This window comes from Gordionus sp. m RMFG-2023, chromosome 3 (genome assembly GCF_954871325.1).
Source record: "Gordionus sp. m RMFG-2023 chromosome 3, tfGorSpeb1-WG-v2, whole genome shotgun sequence".
Lineage (NCBI taxonomy): Eukaryota > Metazoa > Nematomorpha > Gordioida > Chordodea > Parachordodidae > Gordionus > Gordionus sp. m RMFG-2023.
Genome location: NC_088777.1, coordinates 21,205,345 through 21,228,358, shown reverse-complemented (window position 1 = coordinate 21,228,358; position 23,014 = coordinate 21,205,345). Strand labels below are relative to the sequence as shown.

Genomic DNA, 23,014 nt, shown 5'->3' with positions numbered 1-23,014 from the left:
AAGAGCGTTATCGCCCTCTGGTTGTGGATACAACAGAGCTACGCTAGGTTTTCCTCAAAAATCCCTCAAACTGGATAGTTAATTATGGGGGGGGGGGAGACAATGAGGAGCTCTTCACACGTTTGTGGGCAAGCCGCACGTACTTATACGCACAACAGTCGGAGAACTGTTGTTTAAACGTCTATAGACTAATAACAAAAAGAATTGGGCAAAACAAAAGCCTATACCCGAGAACTGCAAAATAATTTAATTCCTTTAAGGGTGTGTGGTGGCCAGGGTTGCCATGTCTCCCCCCATCAGCGGGAGACTCCCGCAATTTTTTAGTTTACACGCAGACATCTCTCTCCCGCAAAACTACAGCAATTGGAAATCTCCCGCAAAAATCTACAGCAATTTTTTAATTTCTCCCGCAATTTTTTTTAGTATTAAACATTTTCAATATATAAGTAATAATTTTGAGAGACATTAATTGATTATTTTTATATTTTAAAAATAAATTTTAAATATTTATTCGAAAAACATGTCTAGTTTGTAAATTTCTTTCTATCCTGTTTTATTTTTATCCAATAATAAATCAACATCATTTCATTCATATAAGTTAGTACAGGGTAATTTTTCAAGCCCGGCCCGGCCCGAATTTATTTTAAAAAGTTTTGCCGGCCCGGCCCGAAACCGAAATTTTTTTCAAAAGTTTTATCGGCCCGGCCCGACCCAAATTTATATAAATATAGAAATTAAATTTTATAATTACTCAAAATAAAAGACATATGTTATATGGCGTTTAGTCTCAATAAATAAAATCAAAATTTTTTATTTATCATAAAAAATTCAATATAAAATTGATAAATTTGGATATATTTTAAAAAATTTCCAAAATCCGACCCGACCCGGCCCAAATTTTTTTAAAAATATTAGGCCGGGCCTAATTTTGCAGATCTCTAATAGAAATCATATTGAATAAAATTTAAAATAGAGGTGCTTTAATTTTGAATTTTAAATATGGGTTATAGATTGGTCTGAAATTTTTTTAGCAGACATAGCCAGGCCTGATCAAAAAACCATATCCCATGCAACTTTCATAAATTAATTAATAGTTGACATTTTTAAAATTTTGCCAGTGTATTGAATGCACTGAACACACACCTAATATTATACATATTTCTGAATATTTAGGGGTAAATAGAACTTTAAATGCATCAAGTACCAATTCAATAGGAATAAGGTAGAACTTTAAATGGCAAGTACCCATTCAATAGTATTTAGAGATTTATTTAAATATTATTTTAATTCTTGAATTTATGTATAATTTAGGATTTTATACCATTATATTGGGGTATCTGAAAAAGATAAGAGAGATATGGAAGGGACAAAGCACACTTTGGTAACACAAACTCTTATCTAGCAAGAATAGATTTTTATAAATTTTACTTATTTGACTATGATTGAAGTTTACCTCCTATTATTTGTTAACTTAGACATATCTTTTTATTTTTTCTATGTAATTTAATAACAATTTCTTAAATTTAATTTTATATTTTGTAACTAAGTAATAAATCATTTGGTTTGTTTAAAATTTAAATTAGGATGACCATATTTTCAGAATGGTACTTTAATATATATTCGTATTATATTATATTGGTATTATATTATATTGGTATTATATTATATTGGTATTATATTATATTGGTATTATATTATATTGGTATTATATTATATTGGTATTATATTATATTGGTATTATATTATATTGGTATTATATTATATTGGTATTATATTATATTGGTATTATATTATATTGGTATTATATTATATTGGTATTATATTATATTGGTATTATATTATATTGGTATTATATTATATTGGTATTATATTATATTGGTATTATATTATATTGGTATTATATTATATTGGTATTATATTATATTGGTATTATATTATATTGGTATTATATTATATTGGTATTATATTATATTGGTATTACATTATTGGTATTATATTATATTGGTATTATATTATATTGGTATTATATTATATTGGTATTATATTATATTGGTATTATATTATATTGGTATTATATTATATTGGTTTTATATTATTATTGTATATTTTATATTATATTATTACACATTATAATAATACATTATTTTAGTATTATAGTGTATTACATTATTAGTTTATATTATTAGTTTATATTATTATTTTATATTATTAGTATTAGTATTATATTATTATTATATATTTTATATTATATTACACTATATTATATATTTGTATTTTATTATATAGGAAATATTATATTACTTGTGGTGTTTTAAATTACGTACAAAAATATTTGTCTATTTTGAACTTGGCGATTTCGTGTGGAACCATAAACACAAAATGGCCGTGACTAGAGCTAACGCCCGTGATATTTAGTAAAATATACTAAAGCTAACACCCGTGATATTTAGTAAAATATACTAAAGCTAACACCATGATAATTAATAACATTTTATCATGTGACAATTCATTTTCATATGATAACCCGCTTAATTTAAAAATATATTTTAATGTTTCAATTTTTTGAATTAGACAAAGTTAGTAATAATTTTTGTAAATTGATTAATTAAATATTAAAATTTTATTTATAGATATGCCTATAGATGTATAGAACCTCCATAGTCCATACAAGCAATTCAAATTCGGAATTAGACAAAGTTAGTAATAATTTTTGTAAATTGATTAATTAAATATTAAAATTTTATTTACAGATGATACATTTAGGAGCAATATTTTCATCATGTGATTCACTTAGTAGCATTATTAATGAGCAGTCATGCCTAGTTAATTTATATATTGCAAGGTCTACATTAAACTCCCATCCTGAAGAGCTCATAAATCTTTTTAAATATCAAAAGGTTTATTATTCTTATAAATGTATAGAACCTCCATACAAGCAATTCAAATTCACAAAAGATTGTTCATTTATATATAGTTACAATAACCATTGATTGTAAAATATTTATAAAATATTAAAATTTTATTTATAGATATGCTTATAAATAGAACCTCCATACAAGCAATTCAAATTCACAAAAGATTGTTCATTTATATATAGTTACAATAACCATTAATTGTAAAATATTAAAATTTTATTTATAGATATGCTTATAAATAGAACCTCCATACAAGCAATTCAAATTCACAAAAGATTGTTCATTTATATATAGTTACAATAACCATTAATTGTAAAATATTTATATGTGCCAATAAAATATAAACAATTTGTAATAAATTTTGAATTTTATCATGTTAATTTAAAAGAATGTAACCAATCTGGCCTAATTTTTTTTAGCTCAATCATAGCCCATTTTTTTCATACTCTAATTGTTTTGTCCCAAACTTAAAATTAAATATAAAAAGAACCAAAACATTTTTTTGCTTATTTTCTTAATTTGTTTTAATATAAAAAGTTTTAAGCCATACAACCAATAATGATATTTACAATTTTTATCAGAGACCAATACCCAAAAATAAAATTTTTCTAAGTATTTTACACATTTATAAACTGACAAGATGGTTCTGCTAATTTTTCTATTATTTTAATTTACATAACTTAATTTTAAATGATAAGCAAATAAAAGATAAAATCTAAAAGGTATATATCTTTTTTGTTAAATATATTTCTTTGCTATTTATTTGTATTGGAGAATATGTATTAGTATATTGGCTAAAAAAAATAACTTCAAATAGTGTATAATAATGTACTTTTATTTGTGTATATAGACTAAATATTTATAAAGATGTATTTATAGTAAAAAAAATATAAAAATTACTTTTGTGTATAAATATAAATAGATAACTAAAACTTTTATAGTAAAAAAATAAGACTAAAAAAAATATTCTCATAAAATGGTTATATATATAAATATATCATTTACAGGACAAAACTAAATTATAATGATAATTTTTATTCTTTATATAAATGCAACAGAAAAAATTTTTTATTTCAGGAATAATAAATAAAGGGTCAAAGGCAAGCCATTTGTCATAAAAAACAAACACTCTTGTTTGAAGCAATGTTGAGACACATGCAATTTCCACATCTGTTGCCCATGTGCCACTGCAGCCCATTTTATTCTTCACAATGTAATCAGTAGTTTTTATCCCTATAAATCCAGAAAAGTAGTTGGAATGTTGCATCATAAAAGAAATAATAGCCATCCTGATCATCTCATGATATTCCTCATTATTGCTAATCTCCTTGCTAATACATCTATAATAAGAATTAGTAAGATAATTTAAGTGATAATATAAAATACCTGAATAAACAATTTCCATCACCTAGGACTTGGTCGACCTTATCGGGATCCCCTAAGTTTGTGGATGTTAAATTTTGAGAATTTTGAGGTGCATTTAAGGTTAGGCCTAAAATTTCAGAATGATATTTTTTCCATTCCGATGTTGTTGGCTGAAAAATGAATATTGGATCTTGTGTAGATTGAATTTTTTCTAAAAAAGTTAAAATCATTATTGTCACATTATAAATTTAAAAGTACTGAATGAAGTTTTGAGAGGTCTATATTTATGTGCAATTTGATCCACTAAAATTTAATTTTATAATAGAATATAAAATCTCATAATCATACATATCACATTTGGTCTAGGTAGGTAATTTTCTAAAAATGGAATACAACCCTTTTGATTGGTATTAGAATGTGCTTTATTTACTAAATAAATAAAATAATTTTGTATATTACAACAAACTAAGAGTAAATTTTAAGGTTTGGGGTATATTGTTAGTATCTTTTGTCATTGCATTTTTAACAAAAGTCTTATTTGGTTGTGAGTATAGGCCCATTTTGATAGGTAATATTATTTTGCTGTCTAGAATTATTAATTTATTATATATAAAATTTAATTTTGTAACTTGATGATAAAATAGAGCTCAATTTTGGGTTTTCAACAAGTGTTAAATTTGGTTGTGAGTGGATGCCCATTTTAATTGGTAATATCTTATCTATAATTTGAATTTATTATATAAAATTTAATTATGTTACTTGATGATGATAATTTCCCCTTTTTATTTGAAATTCCTATTACTGATAAATCAGATTTTCTGGATCTACCTTTTTTTCTCATTTTGAGTGGTAGTTTGATACTTTTTAATTTTTGGAGAGTTTCATCAATATCTACAATTTTCTCAGTCTTAGGAATAATTGATATTGATTTTATGATAGGGATTATTACATTTGTATCTATATTCCATATTTAAAAATTTATTTATATAAAATATAATCTAACATTGTATAATGTTTATCTTTGGAATAACTATGGGATTGGGAAATATACTTTGATTCACTTCAATGATATCAAAATATTTTCCAGCTTGAACTATACTATCAAGTTTTTTTAGTTTTTCGATAAATACATCAAAAATTTCTTGAGGAAGCTGAGATGTTAAACTTGAAAAGGGCATCAATATTCTTTGAACTTGTTTAAATTTTTCATTGGTTGACAAATTTTTTGTGCATGGAAAATCATGATGTTGGGAAATGTTTAAATATGACTGAGACAGAGAAGAATCTTCAGGTGACAATATTGAGCTATCCTGTGTATATTTTTTAGTCCACCTCTCTCCACAGAGATGATTAAGATAAATATCCAATTTTAAGGCAGCATGAAGTGCTAATATGTGGCGACAAGGCAGCTTTATGCAAGTCAAAAAGCCACATGCACATGATTTTAGTGTAATTTTAAATTCTACACCCTTTTCACAGACCAACGCATGGTTTAAAATAGTATCAATATTTAATAGATGTATTTGATTATGAAATGAGATTTCATTTAAAATAATTTTAAAGGCATATGGTGTTAAAAGAATTGAATACAAATTTTCTGGAGTATAACATGCGTAGGTGACACATGGTAGCCTCTCAATACACATTATATTTCTGTGATGCCTTTCAAAGGCTTGAGAACTAACTACTGTTGATAAATCTGAAAAAAGATCATTTAAAGGAGAATATTTATTTACAACTCTTTTAATTTTTTGATTAAGAGATTCTAAACGATTGTTAGTAAAATTGAGCAGATGTGGTGACTCATTTCTCCAATATATCACCCATTCTTTTCTAATAAAGTGCCAATGTGTATTAAAATACAAAGAAACTAAGGGCAATTTTAAATCTATAAGTTTCTCGTAAAGATAATTGTATACATCTTCAGTCTTACTGTATACCATTTTTCCTAGTATTTCCAGCACTGTTTTAACTTCAGATGTAGTAATTTTTCTCTTTTCAGCTGTAATCTCTTTTTTAAATATCCTCAAAGCATGAAAATAACATATGTGAATATTTACTGCTGGGAAACTTTCATAGAAGGCACTTCTATCTGCCATATCTTTATCAGCCACAATAACTTCAAGCTTTGTTAAATTATTATTATGATATTTTATAATATCACACATTTTTTTTACACATTTATAGCTTTCACTTTGTACAAGCCAAAGTGACACTATTTGTGATTCACCATTTCCATCAATTATTAAGGTAATGAAGAGAGGCATCCCATAATTATTTAGCTTGTAGGTTGCATCCACAAACATAACCTCTGGATATCTTTTGAGATTATGTTGCATCATCTCATCTTGAAAAAAAATTCCTAATAGAATATCATTTTCTTCAGTGACCTCAACAATAGATCCTTTATTTCCTTTAAGCAGCTGGAAAATGCTGGCTAAATCATTACACTTTGATTTATTAATATTAGTTTGTAAATTGTGAATATCTTTAAGGGTGATATTTTTTCCTAATTTAAGCATGGATTCTTGTATTTTTAGCTTGTTAGCTTTTAAGTTTAAGTACTTTTCAACTGATTCTCTCTCTTCAAGAGAAAGTACTCTTTGTTTAGGAAGAGATTCAAATGTATTTTTATCTAATTATGATTATTATAAATTTATTATGTAAAATTTTACCTAAATCATGGTTTGTATGTTTATTGACCATAGTCACAATTTGTAGGAAGTGGGTAGTATCTTTGTATTTTAGACACACTGTAAATTTAAAAGAGCACATTTTACGAAATGTTGAAGTATTCCTTATATTTTTTGAGCGATTTTTTTGTATGGATCCCCCATATTTACAAGAATAATAAACCTTTTGATATTTAAAAAGATTTATGAGCTCTTCAGGATGGGGAGCTTTTAACAATGTAGACCTTGCAATATATAAATTAATTCCGAATTTGAATTGCTTGTATGGACTATGGAGGTTCTATACATCTATAGGCATATCTATAAATAAAATTTTAATATTTAATTAATCAATTTACAAAAATTATTACTAACTTTGTCTAATTCAAAAAATAGAAACATTAAAATATATTTTTAAATTAAGCGGGTTATCATATGAAAATGAATTGTCACGTGATAAAATGTTATTAATTATCATGGTGTTAGCTTTAGTATATTTTACTAAATATCACGGGTGCTAGCTCTAGTCACGGCCACACAAAATGATGGTTCCCGTTCTAAATCGCTAAAAGTAATAATCGCTAAAAATAATAAAAAATTAAATACCACTAGAAAAATAAATTAACAAACAAATATATATCAATGGGTGAAATTATGATAAATTTTAGTATATAATTACAAATTATATAATTAAGCAAGCGTTTTACAAATTTAATAAATATTTTAAATGACAATAAAAAATTTCATCAATAGTTATATTAAATACTTAATACAAATATATTATATGGGTGAAATTATGATAAATTTTAGTATATAATTACAAATTATATAATTAAGCAAGCGTTTTACAAATTTAATAAATATTTTAAATGACAATAAAAAATTTCATCAAAAGTTATTGAAATGTTTTATTAAATAAGTAAAATAAGTAAAGTAAGTAAAAGTATATTTAACACAAAATATCATGTATATATATATAATGAATTCAATCCTTCAGGTTATGTAATTTACAAACGAAAAGTTAATATTATATTCAATTTAAATTCAATTTACAATTACATTTATATTACAGTTCTCCCCACTATAAATTGAATTCATCGTGATAACGTAGTGGGGGTTTCGAAACTCTTTTTCAAGAGTTGTATTCTCATGTTCTGCCTTTTCCACTTCTTCGGTCAACGTAACGGGTATTTCCTTCTCTTGTGTATGTGCATCCCTCAATTGATCTGCATGCTTGTTTTTAACGATCCCCTCTGATTCCACATCGTACAATATTGCGCTTTTTCGTTGTAACACTTTTCCTTCATGCCACCCTGCTGTCCTTTCGTTTGCTATCCAAACTCTTTGCTGCTCTTCAAACTCCCGAAGTTTAACACTTCTATCTTTGTAGTACTTTTGTTTCCATAGAGCGTTTTCCGTGCTTTCTCTCGTTGATAATTTCCACTGATCTAATGTCGTCCTAAGCGACCTTCCAAACATCATCGGCAGGGGATTTACCAGTAGTTGCATTGGGAGTATTACGGTGAGTAATTAAAACATTCGCTAAATTTAACTGGTCCGGAGTCCCACATCTCCTTCCAGCATAGAAACGCGTCTTTATCGTCCATATATATCGTTCAGCCAAACCATTCGATTTGGGGCTATAAGGGGCCGATCTAAAATGTTTAATATTGTTTTTAAAAAGAAACGTTTTGAATTCAGATCCAGTAAACTGAGTATCGTTATCTGAGACAATGTAGCGAGGTAACCCAAATCTAGCGAAATAATTACGCAGATTATTTATTACACTCGCCAAATTAATGTGTTAAAATTGCAACTTCAACCCATTTGGTAAAAGCGTCTACGCAAATTAACCAAAACTTTCCAGATACGGGGCCTGTCAAATCAATGTGTAATCGTTCCCAAGGTCGGGTAGGAATGTTCCAATTGTATAATGGCACTTCTTTAGCTCCCGGCCTTCCTTCTTGACAACTCTTACAACATTTAACAAAGTCTTTAACATCAGTATCGAGATTTGTCCAAAAAACGTAATATCTACACAATGATTTCATCCCTACTATCCCTACTATCCCAGGATGTCCTCGATGAATCACATATAAAACCTCCTTTTTAAAAATATCTGGAATAATAATGCTATCATTATAAAATAATAATACTTCTTCGAACGAAATATTATCTTTAATCGAAATATATTTTTTTACAATCTCCGAATAATTATTTATATTATCAATATACCAATGATTTTTTTATTAATTTAATAATCTCTTTTAGGTTTATATCATTGCTCGTTTCACTTACGACTTTACTGCGAGTGAAAGATAAATCTTCTATTAAATTAATTTTTAGCTTTCTCTACCCCCAAACGGGACAGAGCATAGGCACATTTGTTATGATTACCTGGTCTATATATTATCTCATAATCATAATTTAATAGTTTCGTCGCCCACCGTATTAAACGGTTATTTGTTATTTTGTTAAGATCTCTTTTATCACCTAAAATATATTGTAATGGTTTATGATCAGTAACCAAGATAAAATGTCTTCCAAAAATATATTGATGAAACTTCTCGATAGCAAACATGATCGCCGAAGCCTCCCGATCAATTGTGGCATAATTCTTTTCAGCCGCCGAAAGTGTCCTCGATGCGTAAGCAATCGGTTTCTCCTGGCCAGTAAGAAATCGATGTGCAATAACAGCTCCTAGACCATCTTCGGAAGCGTCACAAGAAATCACGACAGGGATATCGGCTGAATAAGGAATTATTGTATCTTCTTTTGACAATATATTTTTAACTTTAGTAAATATTTCATTTTCTTTAGCTAACCAAAACCAACCATTTTTACTCATTAGTCGGTGTAAAGGCGCACAAATAGAATGCAAATTTTTAATAAATGCCTCATGATAATTCACTATTCCAAGAAATGAACGTAGTTCTTTAACATTGGAAGGTGTTTTAAAATTTTTTATAGCGCTAATCTTATCTTCTGTAGGGTGAATTCCGAAACTGTCAATAACATGACCTAAATAAGTGACTGACTTTTCTCCGATTTTAATTTTATCGGTCGTCGTGGTCAGTCTAGCCTTCTCAAATCTTCTTAATACTACTTCCAAATTAACTATGTGATCGGAATTATTCTCACCTGCAATAATTATGTCGTCTAAAAATACACTAACCATAGGAATTCCCTTTAATAGGTTTTTCATAAAGCGTTGGAATATTATCGGAGCGCTAGTCAAACCAAATGGAATTCTTTGGTATCGGTAATAACCGACATGTGTCGAAATTACTCCCTACATTCTGGACTAACTCCGAATTGTAAAAATGCATCTCTTAAATCTATTGTTGAAAATATTTTACCACCCGCGATTTTATTTGTTAGGTCGACGAAAGTTGGTAGTAAATCGTTATCGATCGCTAGATATTTGTTGATTGTTAAACGAAAAATCTCCGCATATCCGTACGGCACTGGATTTCTTTAAGATATTAACCGTTGGCGTAGCCCAAGTGATTGGAGTTATTGTTGGATCCACCTTCTCAATAACGCCTTCGTCTAAAAGTCTGTCCAACTCAGCTTCAATGGTTCGACGCAACGGAAAAGGAACTCTTCTTGCTGGTAATGCAATCGGTAACGTGTTCGGTTCTATTCGGATGACTGCCTTTTGCAGTTTGATTTCACCTAATTTTTTTTTAAAAACTTGAGGGAATTTTGAAGCAATCGTATTTAAAGAGGGAATATTCATATTTATTTTATTAATACGAACTTCTTCCGGTAGTTTTATATCAAATTCTCTAATGAAAGGCATCCCAAAAATAAGGAAATTCTCCCCTTTAACTACCCAAATAAGTAAAAATTTCGAAATATTTTTTACTTTGACTTCTACGGTACATTTACCTAGTACTTCGATTTGGATATGATTATATCCCACTAATTTATAAGCCGGTGATAGTTGTGGTCTGCCAATACGATTCCAGGTGACCTCATCAATCACACTACACGCGGCGCCGGTATCAAACTCCATAGCTAGCTGCAACCCATTTATCTTGGCATCGATGGTTGCTTTATTTGAAAATGACAGGCGAGGTGTCCGTGGCAGAATCATTTGTATGGCATAGCTTCTACAATCTTTCGCTATTTGGTTTGCCTTACCGCAACGAAAGCATATCACTTACTTTTGAATAGAGTTAGGTTTGATACTAGGTCTATAATTATTATTAGGAATATAATTGTTACTAAAGTGTTTATTATTATTGAATCTATTGACGTTTGTATAATTATTATTTCTAAAATAATTATTTTTCGAACCCTGTGTTGGCTTATTTTTAATTATTTTATTAACTTCAGTCTGGGTTTCATTTTCCAACGAAGACAGCGCGATCGCTAAACGCACGGTCTCTTCAAAAGTAATATTGCCTTCGATATACTTTGACCGAAGTTCTTTGTCCAACTCAGGTAAGCCTACTCCTAGGATAAATATATCTCTTAAAAGTTCATCAAAAGGCGGTTTAAAATTACAAAGAGAACAGACAGTTTTAACCCTAATTGAAAAGTCAATAATCGTCTCATTGCATCTTTTTAGCGTAAAAAAATTTTTCCTATTTACGAAAATGCTCGAACTATCCTTGAACACCAAATTTAAGCTTTTTATTAAAGTATCATAATTTATCATCTCTAAATTTATTGGAAAGTGAAAGTTCTTAATTTTGATAAGATTGTCTGTTCCGATATAGGCTAAAAGCAGGTCTTTTTTTGTATTTAAATCTATAATATTTCTTACTTTATAAATTAACTCCAAGTTAAATAAGTAGTCCTGAATATTTACTTTTTCTTTGACGAATTCTGTAATATGGAATTTAATAGGAACTACTTCCATTGAGTCTTTAACTTTAATAGGAACTACTTCCATTGAATCTTCAACTTTAATAGGAGCTACTTCCATTGAGTCTTTTACTTTAAATTTATTAAATCAAATAAATCTTCTCTAAAAATCGTCGCCAATGAAGTGTTTTATTAAATAAGTAAAATAGGTAAAGTAAGTCAAAGTATATTTAATACAAAATATCACGTATATATATATAATGAATTCAATCCTTCAGGTTATGTAATTTACAAAAGAAAAGTTAATATTATATTCAATTTAAATTCAATTTACAATTACATTTATATTACACTATGGTTGAGTAAAAATAAATTTAAAGCATTTACTTGCTAATACCAATATTATTTGTTAAATATTACTGATTACTTATACCTAATATTTAATATTAAAAAAATTCCCAGGCAAATTCCAAAGCCATATTAATTATGAAAAATTCTTCCAAGCCCAATGGAAGATCATAATAATTTTGGTAGTTAAGAACTGAAATAAAATATTTAAATAATCATAATGAATTTAAAAATACAATCAAAATTCAGATTTTCATGGGTCTTGGTTTTTTGATCAGGTCAAGCCCAGGCCTGCAAAAAAAATTTGTTTTGGGCCAATGTCTGACCTATAATTAATAATAAAAAAATTCTCAAGCGTCCAACCTCATAATAATTTTGAAAAACTTTCCCCAAGCCCAGCCCAATATAATTTATAAAAATATTAGCCCAGCCCAACCCATAATAATTTTATAAAAAAAATTTCTCAAACCTGGCTAACCGATAGTAATTTTCCAAGCCTGAAGATAGGTAAATCTCTAAAAACCATATCTATTATTTAGTTTATTTTAACCTAGCTCACTCCGACCAAGGCTAACCCATTAAGACTAAGAGTGAATACTATTTTTTTGAATAAAAATATATTTAAATTAGATTTTACCTGAAAGCCATATAAATATTCTGTGTTAAATATTACACCTATGCCTAATATTAAAAAAATTCCCAAGCCAGGTCCTCGCACTTGGTTTTCTCAAACCCGCAAAAGACCATAATAATTTTGATAGTTGAGGACTGAAATAAAATATATAAAAAGTCACAATGCATTTAAAAATACAATCAGAATCTGAAAGTTGCATGGGCCTTGGTTTTTGATCAGGCCTTGCCATGTCTTCAAAAGAAATTTTCAGGCCAATTTCTAGTCCATATTTAAAATTAAAAAATTTACAGGAATTTTAGACTATAATAATTATGAAAAATGTTTCTTAAGCTAGGTCCAAGTCCATATTAATGGTGAAAAATATTTCCCAAGCCCAGGAAAACCCAAATAATTTATTTGATCCAGAAAAATAGGTCTGATGTAAGGGGCTTATAAGAATTAAATCTGTCTAATTTCAAAATTATAATCAAATGAAGGGTAAATTTCTGATTTACCTATGATTCTACTGGTGAGCTCCTGGTATTTATATGAAATTCATGAATACATATTAAAGTACCATTCTGAAAATATGTTCATGCTAATTTAAATTTTAAACAAACCATTTTAAATTTTGCTATTTCATACATGCTCACAGTACACATTGCAACAATTTTACCTCTTTTACTCTTAAATTTTAATATTTATATAAAATTTATTAATAAAATATATTTAATACCATACACACAAACTAAATAATTACCCTTCAACATATGGTTTTTTGATCAGTTCTGGCTGTCTGCAAAAAAAATTTCAGACCAATCTATAACCCATATTTAAAATTCAAAAATCTTAGCACTTCTATTTTAAATTTTATTCAATATGATCTCCATCACATTTTTAAATTTTAATATTTCTAATACATGCTCACAGTATACATTGAACAATTTTACCTCTTTTACTCTTAAATTTCAAGAAATTGGTGCATGCGTGAAACTTTAATATATATAATTAATATTTTAGATTTATTTATATTCAAGTTGGTGCATGCGGTATGCCTTTGAAACGGGAAGCTCGAGTTCCATTCTCGTAGTGAGCAAAAAATTAACATTACACTATCTAGTCTCTTTATTGTTAATTTAAATTAAATATGTTGAGGGTGGCTGCATTGAAAGAACGTTTGCCTTCCAATCGTGAAGTTGCAAGTTCGAATCCCTAGGATGGCAAAATAAATTTTTTTAAAAAAAATTAACATTACACTATCTAGTCTCTTTATTGTTAATTTAAATTAAATATGTTGAGGGGGGCTGCATTGAAAGAACGTTTGCCTTCCAATCGCGAAGTTGCAAGTTCGAATCCCTAGGATGGCAAAATAAATTTTTTAAAAAAAAATTAACATTACACTATCTAGTCTCTTTATTGTTAATTTAAATTAAATATGTTGAGGGGGGCTGCATTGAAAGAACGTTTGCCTTCCAATCGCGAAGTTGCAAGTTCGAATCCCTAGGATGGCAAAATAAATTTTTTAAAAAAAAATTAACATTACACTATCTAGTCTCTTTATTGTTAATTTAAATTAAATATGTTGAGGGGGGCTGCATTGAAAGAACGTTTGCCTTCCAATCGTGAAGTTGCAAGTTCGAATCCCTAGGATGGCAAAATAAATTTTTTAAAAAAAAATTAACATTACACTATATAGTCTCCTTAAATTTTAAATACATTAAGGAGATACGAAAACGATCATCATGTGATTATGGAGATTATATATTAGATAATGAAATAAAAAATAATAAAATTTTTTTTGGTAAAGATTAAAGTAAAAGTTTTGTTTTATTATTATTTGTCTTAAATTTTCAATCCCCCCCCCCCCCCCAATTTCTTTTCTTGTTCTTAATAATACCTCTCCCCTCATACTTTATGTAACTAATTTTATTATTTTATTTTTTTAAAATTTACCCCCCCCCCCCCCAATTTCGATTATTCATACTTTGTTCCTTTTTTTAAAATTTTGACCCCCCCCCCCCCTCCATTTTTCTTTTTATTTTTTAGTTTAATAATTGCATCAAATCTAATCTTTTTATTATTTTTTTTAAAATATTTCATCTAACTTACCCCCCTAATTTAGATTGTTCATATACTTTTATAGCCAATGTATTTTTTTTTAATTTTGATTTTTTTCCCCATAATATCTTTGGGTTTCCTTTTCAATTTAAAAAAATATTTTATTTTTTTAATCTAGATATCTGCTTGTAGGGCAGGAGCGAACGGGCTTCGGACTTGGCCAAACCTGTTAATATTTTTGTAAAAAAATTCGGGCTCGGGCCGGCTGGCAAAACTTTTATTACTTTTACAAATCTATCTACACATTTGTATTAATCATGCACAATTAACAATACATTTGGATACAATTAATCATATTATTAATTGTCCTTTAGTTGATTCTATTATAATTTCTAGCTAAACAAAACTTTCATAAGAGGGCTCCTAGATTTCTAAATAGATGTATTATATTTAAAACATAAATTTAACCTGATCTTTATTTTTTATTTGGTCTTAGTACCCAATTTTGTCTGGCCCTCTGAACACGAACCCGCAGGACAGACCGGGCGATTTTATTTAATGAAAATAAACAATATTTAAATATATTTAGGCAATCGTTTTGTTTACTATACTGAAATTTATTATTAGGAAAAAAGGCAATATTTTTTTTAAATTAGCAATTGTTTTAAATATTCTAAATTTAATAATTGTAAGCCAAAGCTTATTAAAATAGTTTTAAAAACTTAGGACAGCTAGATAATATGATATTAGGCCCTCTGGGTCGCTGGCCAGCCCATGAAGGTTTCTGGTTTAGACCGAAAAACATTACTTTTTAAAAACTTCCGGCACTAATTTCATAGACCTGCAGAGATGCCATTTGCACGGCCCGGCCTGGATTTTTTCTCAAAATTTTTTTCGACCAGGCCCGTCTCAGCTTTTTTAAAATAAATTTTCAGGCCTGGCCCTACTTTAAAAAAAAAATTTCAGGCCAGGCCCAGATTTTTTTAAAAATATTATACTTATTTTTGATTTATATAGCTAATAATGGCGATTTAAAATATTTAGTTTTAAAATATACGGTCCGCCCCGGATTATTTTTAAAATAAATTTCAGGCTCGGCCTGGGTTAATTAAAAAAAATTAAAATAGGTCCGGCCAGTGTACCCAGGACGGGCTAGGCAGGACCTGCAGGTCTCTAACTAATTTATTAAGACCAATAATGGAGGATTATAAAATATATGGAATTATTTTTTTTTATATTTAGCGAATTTGAAAAAACATATGAAATCAGTGCATCCAAATATATTTAATGAGATGGCTCAGGGATCCTCCATTTATGACACGATGCCTGGGATGCGGAAGCCCTTACCCCATGAAAATTTGATGATTAATAAACTAATCCTAATATTCCTAATAGAGACAAATATATCTTTTAGCACCATTGATAATCCAGCCTTTAAAAGAATATTCAATAATGCAAATAAAAATATTAAGTTATGGTGTAGACAGACCATTAAAAAAAATCTTGATAATGTATATAATTTGGCCAAAAATAACTTAATTGAAAAATTAAATAATCATACAAATTTGTTTTCTATTACTACTGATATCTGGACTGCTAATAATAACATGTCATTTTGTGCCCTTACCTTTCATTATATAAATAAAAATTGGGTTCAATCTGGTATTGGATATGATAGCGTTTCCTCATCCACACACAGGAGATGAAATTTGCTAAATTGTCTTATCTTCATTAGAAGAATTCAAATTAAAAGATAGAATACTGTCAATAACACATGATAATGGATCTAATGAGGTCAAGGCAGTCCAATTGTTGCAAAAATATTATCAATCCCATTACTCAAAAATTTTATATGGACATCGCTGCTTGGCCCACATTATTAATTTAATAGTAAAGGTGGGCCTTAATTGTTTTGAGGAGTAATTGAAAAATATAGAACAGATAGTGGCTAAATTATATAGCTCGTCAAAATTCATGCAATCATACAAAGCAGTAAGTGGGGCAACTAAGATACCTCTTGCTGTTAAAACGCGATGGAACAGCAAATACCTAATGATATCCTCTATTAATAAGGTAATAATTATTATTGTATATTTATTATATTCTTTTTCTTAATATTTATCTTTTTAGAATATGAATGCTATATAAGACCTGATCAAACAAGGTATAATAGGGGCAGATATTACTCCAACTCCTGATGATTGCGCGTTCTTCATAAAGTTGGAAGAATTTCTATTACCATTTTATCAAATAACCGTAGAAATATCCAACCAATCTCCCACAATTGGGATGGCCCTATTATTTTTTAATGATATAATGCAGAATTTGAAAAATTATACTGTGATTATTTCTGATTTATCAATAAAAGAGGCTGCAACTCTTATGTTAAAAAAAGCTAACGAATATAGTGAATATATATTCACCCCATACAATTATGCAGCGACATTACTTGATCCTATGATCAAAAATTCGATTATTACAAATCAAAAGGAAGACCTCGCAAATAAATATTTTGATATTTTTAAAAAATTTTGAAAAAATATGTCCGAGCCATTTGATGCGTACAAATTTGATAATAATAACAATCCCTCAATTTCTAAAACCATTTCAATATTGCAGGGATTGAAAAAAAGGTATATTTGTTCAATCTTAATATATAATCTTTAATATTTTATATTTATCCATCGAAATTACACATATATTAGATTGGTGGAGAGGAAATGCTGAAAGTTTTCCTCATTTAGCAATGATGGCCAGGGACTATCTATGCCAACAGACAACCTCAGTGGCATCGGAAAGAGCTTTTTCCTTGGCCGGAAATATTATGACTAAAATGAGGAACAAGATGGCCTCATCGACGCTGAAACAATGTATGGCACTATCCTCCTGGGACATATATATAATGTCTCTTCGTGATGAAATATGGCAATAATTTCTCAGGTGTAACAGTATATGCAATCATATTTTTAATAAACATACATCAATTAGAGAGGTAAGAATAATAATATAAAATATCACTTATTTAGGAATTGATTTAAGTAAAATACTATAAATTTAAATATTTTTGTTAATAGGTTATTTTTAGCTTATATTATTATTCGTAAAAGTCTAAAATGCAGTCAATTTTAAAACATAAATTGAAATTTCAGATAACTGCAGGCACGTGAATATTAATTTAGAAAATTCTAGCCGTTTAAGAACATTAAGTATCATGCATGTTATATAATAATATTATTTATCTCAATAAAATTAGTAATATTTATATATTTGTTTAAATTTTATTTAAAGCGGGGCTTGCAGTATGTTCTATCTACCGATCGAAATATATAATGGAATGGGAATTTTTAACATAATATATTATATTTTGAATGTATATTATATTATTTTTTATTTCATTATATTTATAATAAATTATATTTATTAATTTATTTGTTTAAATATAAATTATAATAAATTATCATCATATTTTGCGATTTTTAAAATGTTTATATTAACCACGAAAAAAAATTTCTTATAAAAAATATATATTAAAATTTCGAATATCTTGCCTAATATAGAATTTTTTATTTTTGACAATTGTCACCTAGATACTAGATACTTGGCGGTTCCTTTGGCAAAATGTATATGTTTTATTTTGACTAATGACCAGTATATCATTAAAAATAAATTACTTAATTAATTTTTTCCAAAGGCAACATCCTAAGCCAGCTATCGGTAGTCTCATGGAGGACATTTTTTTAATCTTTACTTAAATGATTTTAAACAAAAAATTTTAACATATACCTTTTAAACAATAATAATTTTTAAGAATAGTATATAAAATATAAAAAATTTTAAAAAATAACTAGTTTTTGTAAGACATGACTCTAAAATCTAAAATAATGTGTTAAATACTATTTTTGAGGCTATTATGTTTAGAATTACGAAAATTAATAATGATACAATACTCATATTTTAAGAAATGCAGTTAAAATCATTGATATCTTCTAGTTATATTAGCATCAATAGTTTTTTTTAAAAGTAAATAAAAAAAATTCCTACAATATAGTAGGCTGATCTATTTTATATTTAGTTAAGTAAAATGATAGAGTTTATCGTACGTATGTCGTAATCATAATCAGTTTTGTCAGTCAATAATTTGCTTTGGTAATCCTGACTGAGACTCGTCAGGACTAGACTACCTAATTATTTTGGATAAAAATTTTCCTGCTCCTTCTAAGCCTTATATTAGCTTAGTCGAGACTCGAGAGGGAACGCTAAATCATATATATTATATACTTTCCTAGTAGATTCAAAATAAAATTCAAAATAAATGGGGTTTTGTCCCGCTTCTGGACTAAACATTATTTATTTCAGAGATTTTATTACACAATATGATTGATTATATTTTTTTTGCTATATAAGTTTTTGAGATATAAGCATTTTAAAAATCTTAAAGATTCCAATGTGGCACTTTTTTGTACATTTGAGCCCCTATATATGGAAAAGCAGGTGTGCTAGCTAGCTAAAATAAAACGACTTTCTCATTATTTTACCTATCCCAGAAATTTTTAACAATTTAAAAGAAGCCGATTCGGCTTAGCCGCGACTTGAGTCGAATTTTTAGTCGTAAAAAACGACTCAGCCTCGAGCGGCTTAATGAGCCGTTTGAGTCGACTCTTGAGATACAATTTTTTCATAGTTAAATATACAGAGTTAGCTGTTGTTTTTGAACATAATCTCTTATTTTACAAATTCTCTTAAAACTAGCATTTATTTAAAAAAAAAAATTTTAAGATTAAAATACAGATACCTCTAAAATTATATCTAGATACAATATCTTTTTTGAGAAATTTTTTTTATAAAATTATTATGGGTTGGGCTGGGCTTGGAAAATATTTTTATAAAATTATATTGGGATGGGCTTGGGGAAAATTTTTCAAAATTATTATAAGCTTGGACGCTTGAGAATTTTTTTATTATTAATTATAGGTCAGACATTGGCCCAAAATAAATTTTTTGCATGCCTGGGCTTGACCTGATCAAAAAACCAAGGCCCATGAAAATCTGAATTTTGATTGTATTTTTAAATTCATTATGATTATTTAAATATTTTATTTCAGTTCTCAACTACCAAAATTATTATGATCTTTCATTGGGCTTGGAAGAATTTTCATAATTAATATGGCTTTGGACTCTGCCTGGAAATTTTTTTAATATTAAATATTAGGTATAAGTAATCAGTAATATTTAACAAATAATATTGGTATTATCAAGTAAATGCTTTAAATTTATTTTTACTCAAACCATAGCACTTAGTTTTAATGGATTATACCTGGCCTGAAGGGATGAGGGGGTAAGAAGAATAAATGGATATTATTTTCAAATAACAGGTAACATGCATAAAAGTAAGAAGAAAATTTTCATTCCCCGTCATTTTTGACGGGCTATTTACTAGTAATACTATAATTATATTTATAAGTTTATTTATTTAAATATAAATTATAATAAAAATATCATCATATTTTGCTATTTTTAAGATGTTTATGTTAACTACGAAAAAAATTTCTTATAAAAAATATATATCAAAATTTCGAATATCTTGCCTACCATAGAATTTTTCAATTGTCACCTAGATACTTGGCGGTTTCTTTGGCAAAATGTATATATTTTATTTAGACTAATGGCCAGTATATCATTAAAAATAAATAAATAAACCGATACCCATATTTTGGATCGGATCGAATAAAACGACCACAACTTTGGGTTGAAGTCGTAAAAAACCACCCGTTTGAGTCTGAGTAGAAAAAACGGAAAACATTAATTCGTCTTCTAGTCGACTTAAAACTCGTATAACGACTTAAGTTGGAAGTCTAAAGATAAAGAAAAAAACAGAACAAATGTTTTATTAATTAATAAAAACTAATCAAGTTTATAGAACTATTCGTCCTCTAGTCGACTAAGTTCGTAGAACTGACTCAAGTTTATAAACTTGAGTTGGTAGTTGGTCGATTTAAATCGCGGAATTTAAACAGAAATGCTCAAAAAAATCATCAAACGTTGAGAATAAATATCAAACGTTCAGAAAATACTGAATATAATTTTTAGAAATACACATATTGTTGCAATTCCATAATGCGATATGCAAGGGCCCCTACAACGGGGAGGGGGGGGGGTCCGAAGCAACTGCTTCAGTAAATGAGTGGGGGTACTTATTTTTAAATTTTTTTAAATTTAAAAAAAGAATTTTTTTTACATTCATCATGATCATGTGATTCCTGGTTTATAAATGTAATAATAAGACCCCCCCCCCCCCACTTAATATTTAATTTAATATATTGACGGAAATTTTGGTCTATATTTAGTAAATTTTTTATCCGAGATTTCTTGTCATAAATTATTTTTCCAATTTTATATGCCTAAAAATATTAACCAAGAAAATACAAATGCCTAATAAAAAATTGCAAATCGCATAATATAAGAGATGATAAATGGATAGATCACATTAGAAAAAGACATGGCGGGCTTAATATTAACGATATAAAGAAAAGTTTTGAAAAAGTAGCTTTTAAGAATGTTACTCAAAATTGGACAAATAGCTTTATGAAGGAGAGAAATCTACCTTTTGATTTTGAAAGTTCTAGACTTCAAACATTACAATCCAAAAAGGAGAGGTATATATACTTTCATCATTAAATATAGGAATTTTTTTTAGCTTTAAAATAGGTGTTTTACGCTGCACTCGATTTAATTATTATGCATTAACGAAAGATTTAATGATGATTCCATGAAATTTTTACATCAAACATCATTTTTTACGCCAAAGGGAATGGCAGAAAAATCAATTATTAAAGAAGATATCGAGGATATTTGTGAATTTTACAATTTAAATTCAAGTCAAATTTTCGAAGAAATGTTAAAGTTTAGAAATATTTATAAGATGGCCAAAATGGGGAATGTAATTATTACTCATGACCTAGAGGTTCAAGAATCTAAAGATTTGTCAGATTCTGAGAATTGTAAATTTATTTAATTAAAATATTTTTACCAATACATTATTTAGCTTCTTCTGATGATGATGATAATTCAGGGACTTACGATTCAGATTGGAAAAACTATTCATTTATTTTACCTTTTCGTTTACTTTAAAATTTTTCTGCTTTCCCAAATTTAAATATTTTATATAAATATTTATTAACCATTCCCACAACCTCATGTACTGCCGAAAGAGTCATGAGTAAAATTAAATTAATTAAAACAAGACTTCGCAGTACCATGAAAGATTCTTTTCTCAATAATTTAACCATATTATCAGGAAAAAAATTTATTTAAATAATTAAATACTGATGAAATTATAAATTCTTTCGCTTTCTCTTCCCCTAATTTACCTAAATTATTAATTTAAAAATAATATTTATAAAGTATATATTTTTTGCATTTTATTTATATTATATATTAAAAATTGATGCAATAAAAATTATTTTTGAAATTTATGGGTGTAATAATTATCATTTCTATGAGGGGGGGGGGATACTTTTCATGGGGGTATTCTGCTTCATTCGCTCAAAAAGTGTAGGGGCCACTGGCGATATGGAAAAAACAAAAAGAGTTTAGGAAATTTATTAATATAATTTCGATTAAATGAATGAAATTGCGTTATTTAATACTACATTTTGATTTAATGAAATAAAACTGCTTTTCATTTGTATAATTGACCCCCCCCCCCCTAAAGTTAACTTCCATCTAGAGGTCTGCATTGGGCGGGTTTTTTGGATAATATGCCCGCCCACTCAATGTTTAAAAAATTTTTTAACCCACCCGCCCAGCTCGCCCATAGTTTTCAAAAAAATATACCCGCCCGCCCATTAATCTAAAAAATTTTACCCGCCCGACCGCCCATTAGTCTAAAATTTCTTGCCCGCCCGCACATTAGTCAGAAATTTTTTACCCGCCCGCCCATTATTTATAAAAAATTTTTTACCCAAGCCCGCTATTTTAATCATCTAATGAAAATAGTTTCAACATTACGTCTCTATAAGTTTTATAATTTAGGAAATTACTATATTAAGCTTAAAAAATATTCAATTTAAATTATGGATAATTTATTTTATCAAATAAAATATTTATAAAATATAAATAAATATTATAAGTAATTATAATGCAAAAATAATAATAAATCCACATTTTCGGGATTCAAACACGTTCTTCAAAACCTTCCGGCAATGCTAAATCCTCTTTCAGAAGTA

At 27.9% G+C, this 23,014-nt stretch overlaps 1 protein-coding gene and 1 long non-coding RNA gene across 3 annotated transcripts; one reads left to right on the top strand and one right to left on the bottom strand.

Moving 5' to 3' along the window:
- Window positions 1-2,329: 2,329 nt before the first annotated feature.
- On the top strand, window positions 2,330-3,655 carry LOC135926254 (uncharacterized). Of its 2 annotated transcripts, XR_010571813.1 has the most exons (5): window positions 2,330-2,576; window positions 2,631-2,696; window positions 2,751-2,992; window positions 3,046-3,096; window positions 3,142-3,655. It is a non-coding gene; the product is annotated as an uncharacterized LOC135926254 (long non-coding RNA). The 2 variants fall into 2 exon arrangements; XR_010571812.1 differs by having other exon boundaries at window positions 2,751-3,115; window positions 3,158-3,655.
- Window positions 3,656-3,752: 97 nt separating this feature from the next.
- LOC135926491 (uncharacterized) lies at window positions 3,753-6,281 on the bottom strand. Its single transcript, XM_065462380.1, has 8 exons — window positions 5,284-6,281; window positions 5,040-5,237; window positions 4,910-4,999; window positions 4,747-4,866; window positions 4,629-4,709; window positions 4,539-4,583; window positions 4,302-4,491; window positions 3,753-4,255 (listed from the first exon to the last, which is right to left on the bottom strand). Exons 1-8 carry the CDS (start codon window positions 6,221-6,223, stop codon window positions 3,913-3,915), a joined length of 2,007 nt encoding a protein of 668 aa, XP_065318452.1. The 5' UTR covers window positions 6,224-6,281; the 3' UTR covers window positions 3,753-3,912.
- Between the last annotated feature and the right edge of the window lie 16,733 nt (window positions 6,282-23,014).